General features: G+C 36.3%; 1 protein-coding gene across 1 annotated transcript in view; it reads right to left on the reverse strand.

Annotated features, from left to right (window-relative positions):
* Positions 1-4502: 4502 nt before the first annotated feature.
* The window catches only part of ERICH1 (glutamate rich 1), a 59908-nt gene continuing 50362 nt past the window's right edge, over positions 4503-14048 (reverse strand). The window contains exons 4-6 of the mRNA XM_057431919.1: positions 13047-13424; positions 10451-10645; positions 4503-5482 (exon numbers count right to left, since the gene is read on the reverse strand). Coding sequence (XP_057287902.1) covers positions 5409-5482; positions 10451-10645; positions 13047-13424 — 647 coding nt within the window. The 3' untranslated portion in view covers positions 4503-5408. The remainder of the gene's footprint in view (positions 5483-10450; positions 10646-13046; positions 13425-14048) is intronic.

A 14048-nucleotide genomic window follows, 5' to 3' on the forward strand; every position in this document is an offset into this window, starting at 1 on the left:
GCCATTTTTAACTAATCAGCAGCTTTGCTTACATATTCTATCGTATTTTGATTATAGTTAAGTCTATTACGCTCCCATAATGCACTGGCACCTCAGATGTAATAGAAATTCGTTGTGTTGGGTGCTGTGCAGCAGGCCAAACCCTGCATCAGATTGCTACTAGTTTAAAAAGGGAGAAAACAGATGAGAAAGTAGGCAGATTGATGTGGGAGTACCCAGATACAATAAGGCACCATTAGTCAGCAGAGTAGGCAGTTGTTTTATCACACTACTGACCTAGCTGTTGCCAAGCTTCTGGGCAGCATCATGGCATAGGAGAATTTTAAAAATGAAAGGAAAACAATAGCAAGACTGCTCTGCAGAATGCTGTGGGAAAAAGCAGAAATGTGTTAATCTGAAAATGTGGCAAATGGGTGATGGAATCTAGTACCACAGGCTGAGAGGATGGAGGAATCACCTGTGCACTGACTGAGGGACTAAGAAGACTGGCCAAGATCTTGAAAGTAAAGAAAAGCAGTCTGTAGTTGATGGAACCTTAGGCGACCTAGAGTTGATGCAAAATAAAAGAAGCTTTTGAACCACAGATCCATTCCTTTTCTATTTTTGTGTAGTCCCCCTCAATCGTTTTTAAATAACATTTATTTATTTATTTATTCTGTATTCTAAACCAGGATGTAGCATTGCAGTAGTAATGTAGAAGAGAGCTACAGCTTTCTTATTTATTTTGCAAATGTATACAGCTCATTAAAATGACTACAAACTAGTAATTCTACAAAGTTAAGCATGTACTTGAAGAATGACCTTGACTGACTCTGGTGCATATACATTGTTTTCAAATGACCACAGAATATAAAGTTTTTTCCTAGATTGTTAAGAGATAGGAATGATATAAGCATTTGTAATTTTCTGCTTTTCCTTTATATTTTATACTTTATATATATAGTGTTTTCCCCCCAAGGTTTAGTTCAGTATATATCTACCAGTTTAAAAATACAATTTTTTTCATCTAAGAAAAACGTGTATTGAAATTGTGAAATACTGAGACTTTATAATTAGCCCATTCAACAAAATTTACTTAGATGCAATGCAGAAGATAAAGTAGTTACCAGTGAAGCTAAATTAACTGCACAAACATGTGCAATGCAGCTCTCCATAGGTGCAATCTAGGGATGAAGCAATTCATCACAAAATCTACCTAGCTATAACCTGAGGTTGGCCTAAATATTCAATAGAATGTATTTTTCCAGTGTTACATTTTGCTGGTTTTTTTTCATTACCACTTTTTGTTATTATACTTAGCCTGTAGCATACTGTACCAGCATAACACACATCACTTTCCACTCTATGTCTGCGGACTGCTTTTATGATATAGCAGATGGTACTGGGTGAAATATGTTTTCTCTGATCAAAGACAGCTTAACCATTTCCTGCCTTCATGCTGCCACTCACCAATTTTTTACTTCCTTGTCTTTTAAGTCTTTTTTTTTTTTTTTTCCAGATGCCATTTTAGAGTTTCAGTCTACTGAATAGCAGCCCCTTGCACTGGCGCAGGGGAGAAAAAACAGCTGTCATAGAAAGCACATTAAGGAATTTATAACTCTACATGATAGTTAAAATACTATATGAAATATTGCACCACCTACAAAGAAGTAAAAATCTTTAAACATTAGGGACTGATTCCCACATTACATATCCACAAAAGGGAAGAATTAAGGTCTTTCTTACCATGTACCTATTTACAGAGATGGCTTTGAACTCACACCCTTATATACAAGCATTTCATGACTACAGATGCCCAAAACAACTTCAGCATCTGTGGTTGTCTTTGTGTATGCACCCCAGGTAAAGGAACCATCACCTCCTCAGACCCTGATTTCTTTCCCACTGTGCTGCTATTCCTTCCTTACTGTGTAATGCTTAATTATGCAAACCAGAAAGTGAACTCTTGAAGCCACATGCAGGCTTCTTTCTAGCTGATCCTTACATTCTTCCTACTGTTAGAGCCCATGTATGTTTTAAAGCCAAGATTTTAAAATTCTATCTTCCCAGAAGTTTGAAATATGCTGGTAACAGCATGTACATGATACAGTTTAGTCTGAAGTTCTCTGATGCAAAGTCCACTAAAAACCCCTCTCCCATGCCTCAGAAATTCCACATGACACTGCACATTCATTAGACTGGATAATGCGGAAGAAGGAAAACCGTAAAGCCATCTCCTTTGCCATTTAGAAGTTTAGCATGAAAATCCAAAGTGATAAATGTTTAATTGCTGTGCTGAAGAAGCCATGTATAGTGAAATGGAAAACACACTGTGTTCACTGATGGATATTAATTTAAATTTTTCAGTTTTCATATCCCAGCCATTATGGTTACATCACTTCTCAAATAAATCATAAAACGTGTAGGGAGATTCAGCACCATTTCTTTGAGAGAGGAAGCACAGAAAAGTGGCCTGGCATTAAAACTCTGGTGTTTGAAATCTTTTTGACTTTAAATAGGATGTTAAACACCAAACCAAACAATCCTCCCCTCTTGCCATTTTTAGTACACTGCCTAATTGATATTATTATTATAGGACGAGTAATGTCCATTTCTTTTGCTTTTAAACTACATCTTTCTGCTGTGTTCTTTTGTGTCTTGCCTAAGTGTCCTTATACGCACATTGCAGTTCAGCACACCGCTGTTTGGTACATTTGTTTCAGAAACAAATGCACTCTTATGCAACTGCATTTATCTACAATGACAATCTACAATTTATATGCTTGAATTTGGTCCAATTTTCTAAACTCCCCAACATCTCAGATTTTACTTTATCCTCTGCTCTTTATAATCCCTCTTAGTGTAATAGTGGCAGGTTTGATAAGTGTAAGATTCAGCTTCTATCGCAGGTCATTTACAAAGACATCAGATATCACTGACTCTAGTTACGTTCTGAAACTGTTCCCAGGCTTTCTTTGTTATGACCAGCTGATTTCTACACACAGAATATAAGGCTCTTACAGTGGATTAAGTGAATGGAAAGAAGAGAGTCTGAAAGCAATCTTTTCCCCATTATTAGCCAATTCAAGCAAAGTATATTGACGTGAGAAATTTTACTTACAGCCTGAGATTAGACTACTGATAGTACAAAATATTTCCATTTGTCAAGGATACCCAAATCTGCTCTTCTGTATACAGCTATGTAAAATTCAGAATAATTTTAAAATTCACTTCAATATTATATGAAATGTCCAAGCACTGAAACAGAATCATAGAGAAATTAAGGCAGTAAACAAAGCTGTGAGACAAGTGCATGAGTACTTGTGAGATGAGTGTGTGAACGTGTGATAGCCTGTGTTAGGCTGGATTAGTTAGTGAGCAGGAGATCTGTAGGGCAGGTAAGAGGGCCCAGGATCCAGGCAGGGATATGAGAAAGGCTGGTGGCCTGTGTTGGTATTTAAGGGATCTGTGAATGGTAAGCTTGCGATTCCAGGAAGTGAAGGGCATAAGTGTTTTCACTCATGAACTTCAATTCCAGTCAGCCAGAGAAGATGACTACTTGTAGTCCTGTCAGGGTTACTCATGGGTGGTGTTAAAGGTGGTGCCCTGCCTGGGGCAGACTGTCTAGTCAGCCATGTGAGTGTCGTGTATGTGTCCTTGCTCATGTGGTAAGCATCACTATAGCCTGAACCTGGAAACATGAAAGCTGTAGTTTCTTCCACTGGTGTGGGACAGAGAGACATCCCGGTGTCCAGGTGCACCAGCCTGGGATTTAGAGGACATGGAGGAAGAATCCCTAGGTCCTGGGGTCCACATTATAGCGTTCCTCAGCAGTCACTTGAGTATCATGAAATACAGGTACTATAGCTGTTTGTATGGTTCCAATTTGACCTAATTTGTATTTGTGTTTCAAAATACTGTTTAATTAGATGTTCTCATTTATTTTTTCATACCCATTGTATACGACAGATGCTGCTTACCTAACAAGTATATCCTGTTTGTGCAGTTCCTAGGCCTTATCTACTGCAGGATGTTCAAACTTTAATCTGAGGATGAAATTATTAACTTCCTGTGGGGTCTGTCAATAGAATACCTAAGTGCTTAACATTCAAGTGGCATGTTCTTCTTTCTCCAGATGTAGGACTGACATACACAGCATCTCAGTGAAACGTCACAGCTACAGTTCAGTGCCTATGTGTTAGCAAGTCAGGAGCATTAAAACTGGGAACACACCATTAGTTTCCCCTCTGCAAAGTCTGTTTTAAATATCTTTCCTAGCAGATACAAACCAAGTTCTCCAGAGTTGCACACAGCTGCCTTAGCCACACCTAAGACCACTTTTTCTGTACCTGCAATCCTTTAGCATGTTACTGAACCCCTTTTAACTTCTTGAATTAATGAGAAAGATGTATGATTGTGTTTTTCTTACATGTTTTTGGCCATCACTAAAAACAATGCTTTGGAATAGAATATATCACTGAATATAATAATGAAAAAAAAACCCAAAGCAAAAAAGCCATATATATATAAATATATATTTATATAGTCTTGTTGAAGCATATGTTGAAGGAGATAAATACGTTGCTCCTATCCTATTCATAAGGAAACTAAGACAGAGGTATGAGAAATGGTTTGCTTTGTACCACCTATCAGGTGAATGACTCAGCTGAGAGAAGAGCCTCTCATGAAGCATTTTTTAATTCAGGATTTCAAAACATTTTACACCCATGGATATTATTTACCGTATCGTCTACACATGGATAAATTCAGTTGCAGAAAGACTGAAAAATGATCAGTAAGAGAACCGAGACCCATAATTCTGCAGTCAGTGAAGCACATTTCATTGTAACAGACTGGGACATGGAGTATTTCTGAAAATGCCATTCAAGTTTCTGCATAATTCCAAAGAGTTCCTACATGACTCCCATGTAAAAATGGATTTATTTCCATAATTTAGTTGTTTGTGCAGTAAAAATGGATTCCACAGATGTATTGTTGCTTAGATTTTAATATAAAAATATATTTTTGTTTTTCAGATAAACAGATATATCAGATAAACAAGAAAAGTCAAGAAATAAAATCTCCAGAAACAATCAATTTATGAACAACAAAAAAACACTACACTTTTAAACAAAGTACTTGATACAGACTTTATCATTCCAGCTAAGTCCCTTATCTTAAAGTGAAATGTACATAGTAATCCAGCTGAAGACTCAAGACAGACAACATGCATACTCTTGACCAACCATCAAAAATCACATTTAGTTATACCCTGTTTATTGTCTTCTGGAGTTTGTAACACAGAAGAATAATTTATTTACCTGAAGGTGTAGAATGTGCATTGACATTGCTCTTCCTGAACAATTGCTACTTGGTTAAGAGTTTGTATATTAAATTTTAACCCAGTGCATATGGACACAGGCAAGGGTTTATTTCCTGTTCTTCACAGGAAGGATATCTGTAATCCAGTAGTGAAACAGAGACGTGATTATCACGGTATGATCTGAAACAAAGAAAACACATTCCTTCTGAAATACCTTTACAACATTTCTGAACATTAAAGACCTGTATGAACATCTGTTTCCATTCCATATTAGCATTTTAGTAAAACCAATGCAGATATTGGAGCTTAAAGGCTAATACATATGAATTTCTAGATAAAAGGTACATTTTCTTTTAGGAGGTCAGTTACTTGTATAGAAAATTATTTTGGTTCTATTTTGCAATGTCCTATTTGTATGATTCAATAATTCATTAAAAAAAGGAGATCCAAATGGCATGATCATATCGGTAAGGCTAAAGAGTGCAATCTTCTCCACTCCTTTCTGTCTGCAGAGTAATTTCACACATTACTATTTCACTTACAATAGCACTCAGAAGGCCCAGTTGAGAATGAGTTGTCTTGTACAGACAGCTGCATTAAAACCTCAAAATGCCATGGTTTCTTAATTCAGAGATTATCTATGTGACTTTATTTATTTTTAAGGACAGGACTTTCTACAGTACTTATCACATAATATCACATTTAAGATGATTCTGTAATGTTATGCTAATATAGCTTTCACAGTTAATTTCCTTTTCTTTGAATGTTCATTCAAAATTTTAAAAAAAAAGGAAAAAGTATAAATTTAATAATTTTAGGACCTGTGCATTGTTAGTACACAGTGACCGTATTACTTCCGGTCTGCAAATGTACCCCCTCACTCCCCACAATGGAGATATATATATAAAGGACAAGCCTCCTAAAAAAGGGAGTTAAAAGAAGCTTCTAGCTCTTCTGTGAGTGATAATTTCCTAGGCAACAAGGGAAGAGTATATCTGAGACTTGATACTAACCAACAAAGGGAAAATGTTAATGGATAATGGAATTAAGTCGATGAGTAGAAGCTGAATGAGTTAATAAATAGGAGGTAATGACTTTTTTTTTTAATTAGGTGATCACCTATGCTTTAATAATTGATGTGAAATGGGAATTAAGTAGCCCTCATTTCAAAAGATACAGTTTCCAACCAGCAAATGGAGCATTACTTCCAATGACAGCTCTTCTCCTCTGCTCACTGCACTGTGCAGGATCATGAAGGTCTCTGGCTTCCTTTTGCAAATGGCCACTAACTTTCTGACAGAGATCAGCCAAGCCCCCATCTCAAGAAATGTGTGCCTATTTGACTTCTAAACATTCTCTTCCCTGCACTTCCAGAAGACTTTAGGTAGTGGTAAGTACCTTTTGTTAAAGACCACCAAATAAATGGAAATAGTAATACGACATTTTGTTCCTTTTTACAGTCTGTTTTAATCTCCTTGGGGTTTTTCTCTTCCTACTTTCAGACCCTACCACCAACCTTGTTTGACCTTTATTTGATCTGACTGCACATATTGGGATGTAGGAGCTTAAGACAAAAAAGAAACTTTTTTCTTCATTGTTTCTTTTGGTTGAACCATGATTCCCAATATGAGTAACATGCTAATAGGTGTGAAGGAAATACCAAAGCATGATCTTGAAACAGTGTTTTTCAATTTGTGGTCTGCAGACCTTGGGCAGCCCATAGCTTTACTCTAAAGGGTCTGTAAAAAGTTGCTAAGAAAAGCAAATTCATCAACAGCAGGCATTAACTTGTCAAACTGCCTACCGCCCAAGTAAGACTTGGCTGCTCATATATTTTTTTATATATATATATATGTATATATATATATATATATTTATTTATATATGAGGAAATAAAAGACATATAATGGTATGTTAACTTTGTGAAGTTTACTAATGGAAAATGTACACTTATACGAAAGGGAGAGATCACATCTCATTTTTCTCCTACTCTTTCCTTCCTTGAATTAAAAATAAAACTGAGCAAAACATAACACCCATTATGCCTTTCATGCTGGTATCTTAGAGTAGAATCATAATCATGGGAAAAAGGGTTAACATAATGCTCCTTGAACTACCAGGAAGAAAATAGGTTTCTTTTGTAAAAATACACCTTGCTAAAATTAAGAAAAATTGTTTTCTTTCCATCATGCTAATAAGAAATGACCTTTTCTTCCAGTACGTCATGCCCCAGTAAAAACAAACAAATCAGGAAAAAGGCAAGATAATCAGAAAAACTTGTAAAATAGAAAATAGATTACTATAGTGGACTGTACATCTTTATAAACAGCCCTAACCTGTATTTCTATAATAAGAACTTGAATTTGCTGAGACAACAAGTTTTTGTAATAACTCTTTTATCACCTGATCACTGGGAATGAAATTTAAAGTTTAAAAAAAAAAAAAGGGCAAGATAACCTATTTTTGAGCCAAAATTAGGGAAAAAAAGGATAATTAAAAGCCTTATTCATGGTAAAATTTGAGAGCACTATGTTCTCATTCACTGGAATTAAAGAATTACAAATAGAATGCACTGTTAAACTCTGCTGAGGCAAATTATTATCTACCAGGTGTTTAAATATCCTTTAATAATTTATATCAATGTATTTTCCTCTTTCTTATGTTGTTGTATCTCATGAATATCAAATCAACTACTACTGTTACAACACCATGAACTTGGAATGAATTAGAACTGAGTCTGGAGTGACAACGGTTCCTAAGGAAAAAAAGTCAAATGGAAGAGTAACTACTTCAGGCTGTATTATCAAAAACATGGAGAAATTTTAAAAATCACTGTTCTGGTTTTGTCTGGGACAGTAATTTTTCTTCCCAGTAGCTGGTGCAGTGCTGTGTTTTCAACTTTGGTCTGAGAATAATGCTGATAACACACTGATGTTTTAGTTGTTGCTACGTAATGTTTACCCTGATCAAGGACTTTTCAGTTTCATGCTCTGCCAGTGGGGAGGGGAACAAGAAGCTGTGAGGAAGCAGACACAGAACACCCTGCCCAGACTAGCCAAAAGGGTATTCGATATCTTTCGATTCTCATCCCCATTTCTCCGGGAGTGGGGGGAGATAAGGGGGAGAATGAGCAAGCAGCTGTGTGGTTCTGGGTTGCCAGCTGGGCTTAAACCACAACACATGCTCAGTGTATAAACTGGGGGGAGCCACCCAGAAGGGACCAACTGCTGCCTGGGTTGGGCTGGGTATTGGTCAGCAGGTAGTGAGGAACTGTATTGTCCATCACTTGGGGTAATTGGGTTTTATTCCTCTCTCTTTTTTCCTATTATTATTATATTTTATTTGGTTTCCATTACTAAACTGTTCTCATCTCAACCATTGGGTTTACATTTTTCTGGGGGGAGTGAGCAAGCAGCTGTGTGGTACTTAGTTGTCAGCAGGACAGTCACTCAGAAAATTGTCTTTTACTTTTCAAGAGACGTATACATAAAAAAATTAGGGTAGTTGCATGGATTTGTTTCTAATTTTCTTGTTTCCTTTTCTCTCTTCAGTTTGACATGTTTTGCTATATTAAAGGAAACAGAGCAGCTTGCCTCAAGGCTGCAAAGCTAAACAATATTCCCACTGTATTGAGCAGAATTTGGATAGCACCTGTAAAGAATATCCTGAATGTGGTGACTTCAATAGTTCCATTTTGATTTAATCGACAGAAGCTGAATTAGGTCATTTAATAAAGGACCTGATGAGTCCTACTTAGTTCGCAAATGTGTATTAGATCCAATGAGACTATCTGATTATAATTAAGATCATAGAATCTAGGCTTGAAATTAATTATTGAATGCACAGAAGGATTTTGGTCCATGTATCTGTGGATATTTCAGATCTATCAATCAGAACCTCAAGGGTTGTCATACTCCATATCAGCATTTTAAAGAATACATATGCACTTCTGTAAAAGTGTCCTTTTCAAAATGTGAAATGTGATCAGCTATGATTAATGCTACAGGCAGGAATTCTCTCTTTTCTGTCTTCACAACGCACAGCATGTAGTAGGCTCCAGTTCTGACTGGGATCTTTAGCCAGTATCAGTAAATTATTTAATGATATTGCAAGCAGCAGTCTCTTTGAATGTTACTGCTAAGCATCTGATGGCTATGGTTATATTTACTCTGTTGCCACACTACTACCAGCTCAGTCATTACTTGTCAAAAGACTTGGTCGCAATCTAAAATGGTTGAGATTCCCTCATGCCATAGCAAGTGCTCTCAACTGTGATTAAATTCTTTGGGAGTCAAGACAATTCAGCACATCTATAGATTTGTCTGATGCTGCAACAAAAGTGCTAATGACAAGCAACAGTGACTTTTTAAACGAAGACTATTTGTAAAATGAATTGTTATACCTTCAATGCACCATGTGCTGATCCCACATTCACTTGAGGAACTATTAACCATCCAAGAAGAAATTCTACTAAAATTATAGGGGTTGTAATAGAGAACAAAAGAAGCATGAGTGAAATCAGACTTGTGCCTCAGGGATGAAAAGATTTAGTAACTGAATAATTTTTCTTTTTATGAATGACTTTCTAAAGTATTTTTTATAAAGAGTGACTTTATGTTTTTACATAATCAAATTTTTTAGAAACTTAAACCAGAAGTTCGTATTTAAACAAAACTAAATCTGTAAATCAAACTTTGGCATGCAAAATTGATGTGTTAAAGAAGCCACGTAGGTGACCAAGATGAAATGATGAGCTTTATTGATTCTTATGCATGGAAAATTAATGTTTAACTGGATGAGTGAAATCTCCAAGATAAACAAGTTAATTCCTGTGATTTAAAAAGTCCAAAGAGAATGTAAAACAATTACAACTTTAAAAATATTGTTTTAAGAACCTGAATAATTTTGTAATCTATAGCTGCTGCAAAGTATGAAAAGTTTCTATACTGATTATAACCAAACAAGAAACAGTGAATCTCATTGTATTTTCACTGGGAATTATGCTTTCAGATCTTGTATAAGCATATATTTACCACTATGTAACTACTTATAGCTTCTTAATAAAAAAACAACCAACTGGACAAATCTGGATTTTAATCCACACAATAAAGAACATCAGAGAATGAATGTAAGTGAATGGGTACCTACCAGGAGGCATCATGGATTGTTCTTGGAACTGTTTCAAAGCATCCTTCAATCTCTCAATATCCTGTAGCAATACAAGGGATTTCAACCGATGTAGAAGTGTCACATCTGAGGAAGAGATGGTGCGAGATTCAAGATACTGCAAAAGCTCTTGGGCAGCTGCTGCATTTACAGCAGAATCTGTGCATCTTGATTTATCTGAAAAAAACAATTGGAAAGCCAGATTAAAAATGTTCAATAAGTACAGAGAATATTTGAAATTAGAATTTCTTTTCAAAGACAGCATCTTCCTTTTTACTATAATGTACAAATATCTGACACTAAGGAGCAGCTTGCTCCTCCCATTTTTTCTTAAATATTAAAACAATGGTAAGAGGACAAAGTATCAAATTCCAAAAGTAAAAAGGACTTTAGTATTCATACTGATTGGAATGCAAGAGGAATCTAAATTTTCAAGACTAGCACAGTAAGAATGTGTAATGAAGAAACTCTGCTGTGGCCAAAGTACTGTGTTTTCGCTCCTGGCACACTGTGTATTTTAAAAGTATACACACACGTGGAGATAGGGAGCAACTCTGCTGCAAAGCACTTCTGGAGGCACCTTGTAATTGTACTTTTACATTTCTGTTTAAAGAGCAGATATTACAGCATGTATTACAGCAGAGAAGGACACATATTATTTCTACAGTACTAAAGCATAAATTCATTCTTCCATTCCAGTAACAAAGTCTAGTCTGTCCCTTTAGCCAGGCTCATTTTAATTCTTCCGTTTTTTTATCTGCAAGCCAACTGAAAAGAACAAATTTTTCCAATTCACCTTTCTGATGGAAGTAAAAGCAGTATAACCTACGAGACCATTCGAAAATGCTGCTAAAAGCAATATCTTCCAATTTTGTCTAAAGAAAAATGGGGGAGTGTTCAAGTCACTCAACCAGAAAACGCAAACAACATAATGTCAGTTCTATATATAAACTGGGATTTGCCTAACAAGGAAGTTAGTCACACTCTGATTTATGGATGTGACATCTTATCTGCAGATGAACTTACTTTTACCTAAGAATCTCTCTCCCTGGAGTCCAAGGTCCTCACTGGCTCAACCTTCTGATCTGAAAGTTTGACACTGGGGCCAGTGGGTCTGCCAAAACTTGAATTTGACTTCTAGGAAAGCTGGAACCTCAACACTTTTTCTTAGAATTATGGAAAACTGACCAAGCTTCTGTTCTGGGTCATATATTAACAGCAGAACTGTTAACTGAGTTTGCAGTCTTGCTCAGTTACTCTGGAATTCCACTACAGCAAATGCATGTAGCTTAGCATACATTTAATTAGCCATACAACAGATGTAGCAAAATTCTTATTTTTGGTGATGGAGGTACACTAGCCAGACAGTAGGATGGATTTCCAATTCTAGGCTTAACATGAAGACCTGACACAGCAGAAAATTGTTATCAGTAAGCAAAAAAATTCTATGCATAAATCTTGAGAAGAGAAAATAATTAACATGAAATCCCTGATGTCATTTTAACAGGGTTTTTAAAGTCATTCTGTAGTCTAAAGATGAATTTTATGGGAATGGATGCTGATAGCTCTGACTTAAGATGGACTCATACAGATAGGTAAGCTTTTTAATATTCTTCATTCAGCTTCACAGAGACAGTCAAGGCCATACTCTTTGAAAACTTTTTCACTGTTTTTTTCCAGTTTTACAAGACAGTTACCATTTTAAAGCTATGTTCTGAGCTAAGCATCTAAAGCCAGGTTGCCCTTAGAAAAACATTTTTAATTCTAGATGATACCAACATAATCTGGTGTATGTACGTGTAAGTACTATAGTACTTACCGTTAAAAATTCATTATCGCTGAAAAGCATTTAACATAACCACCATACAAGCAGCTTTTAGGAAGGCAACAAAAGAAACATAGAGTAGGAATTTCTCTGATTTTAGTGGCCAGATGAAAATTCAATGCATCATTAGGGATAACATCCACGCAATCCTTTCTAAAGTGCTACGGAATGTGCATTGAGCATCAATTTCATCTCATTCACAAGTGTTTTATGCCAATATGCTTTCCCATTGCTAACAGCTTCTTCCCCTTTCCTCTTGGATGCTGTCTGTCTAGATTTCCTTATATTTTTCAAATCAATTTCCTCCTGGGAAGCAGGACGTTCTGAAAAGTAGGTTGGTTCAGAGATAGTAAGGCTGAAAGTAGTGTAGGATAGCACTTATTGCCCTCATTTGAAGCTCTCTGAAAGCAACCAATCCTTCTGGATGATTGCTTATAGAGGAACGAAGAATTTGTTCCATTTTAACCATTACACTTACCCCAAGTGTGCTGGAAGTTTTAAAAAAGAGCAAATAATATTATGTATATTTTCAAAGACAGAGAAACAAAGAGATTATGACCACTGTTTTTCATATTGATGTGGATTCTTACATATTCATGTACACACCAAAAAACAGGATGAATACGAAGTACTTGCATGTCTTACCAAGCTCAAAAGGGACATTTCTCTATTAGATCTGCCCCATTCTACAGCAACAATAACTGCACATCTATTTTCCCCTACGTGGTAATAAAGAGAAAGAGTGGTACATACTGTCAGCAAAATAAATTTGTTGTGTTGCCTGCAGGAAGTCCAGAATACTATCTGTCTTTTCAACCATGTCTTTTAAGCCTGCTGCTTCTTCTCTGTTGTTTTTGTCTGGCTGATAAGTAAAATCCACACCGGTAGTTTTTGTTACCAAGCCAGCTGCTCTCATTTTTTCTTTCTGTCGCTTCTTTTTCATTTTCCTCTTTTTGTTTTTGCTTATTTTGGGACTGTCTGTCTGCTGCAGCTGTAAATTATCTCGAACAAGAGTCTCTTGCATTCCAGAATCTGTTTGTTCTCCACGTAAATTATTAGAGTTTTGTAAGCTGCTCTTTTGTTTCTTCCTTCGAATGCGCTTTCTCTTGGTTTGTCCTTGATATTCCTCCTCTGCAGATTTAAAAGAGACATGATATTTGTAAATAAGAAGATCTGTAATAAGCATTTTAGAACTGCATACAATGAAATATTACTCCCTTCAAATTCTGTGACGTTGGAGTGGCTCTAACCTTATTTTTATGCTTGGAATGCCTTTTAGTACTACAGTGTCAAAGCCAACTTTTATGAATGCATTGAGTAAGAAGTCAAGTTCTTCTCCCTTCTGCTTTCGATAAAGACTGTACTGTCCTTCATGCTACATACTTGACATCGCATTTACTTTCTCAAGGCAGAAAATAAAGCTCTGTACAGAGAGTGAGGTCAAAAGAACTGCCAGGACAAAAAACAGTACAGGCAAGCTGAGGCACATGGAATGACGGAGCTGCCTCAAGAGCCCCACAACACTAATTGGTAGACTTGACCAAGAATGCAAGAAGAATGCATATGATTCACAATAAAAGATGACAGCGTTTATATCTACTATATCCCTCTACGATAGTGCTGTGCCTTAAAAACACGAGACATGTTTCTGATTCTTCTACTTTCTCCTCCTTAAACATCTTCCTCCTTTGGGATATCTTAATGCTAGCTTAGCTTTGGACATCAACTTTATGGGGAAAGCATGCAAGGCATCAG

Source organism: Pezoporus wallicus, unplaced genomic scaffold (assembly GCF_028554395.1).
Source record: "Pezoporus wallicus isolate ANWC-B61680 ecotype Strahan unplaced genomic scaffold, APGP_CSIRO_Pwel_v1 contig_161, whole genome shotgun sequence".
Lineage (NCBI taxonomy): Eukaryota > Metazoa > Chordata > Aves > Psittaciformes > Psittacidae > Pezoporus > Pezoporus wallicus.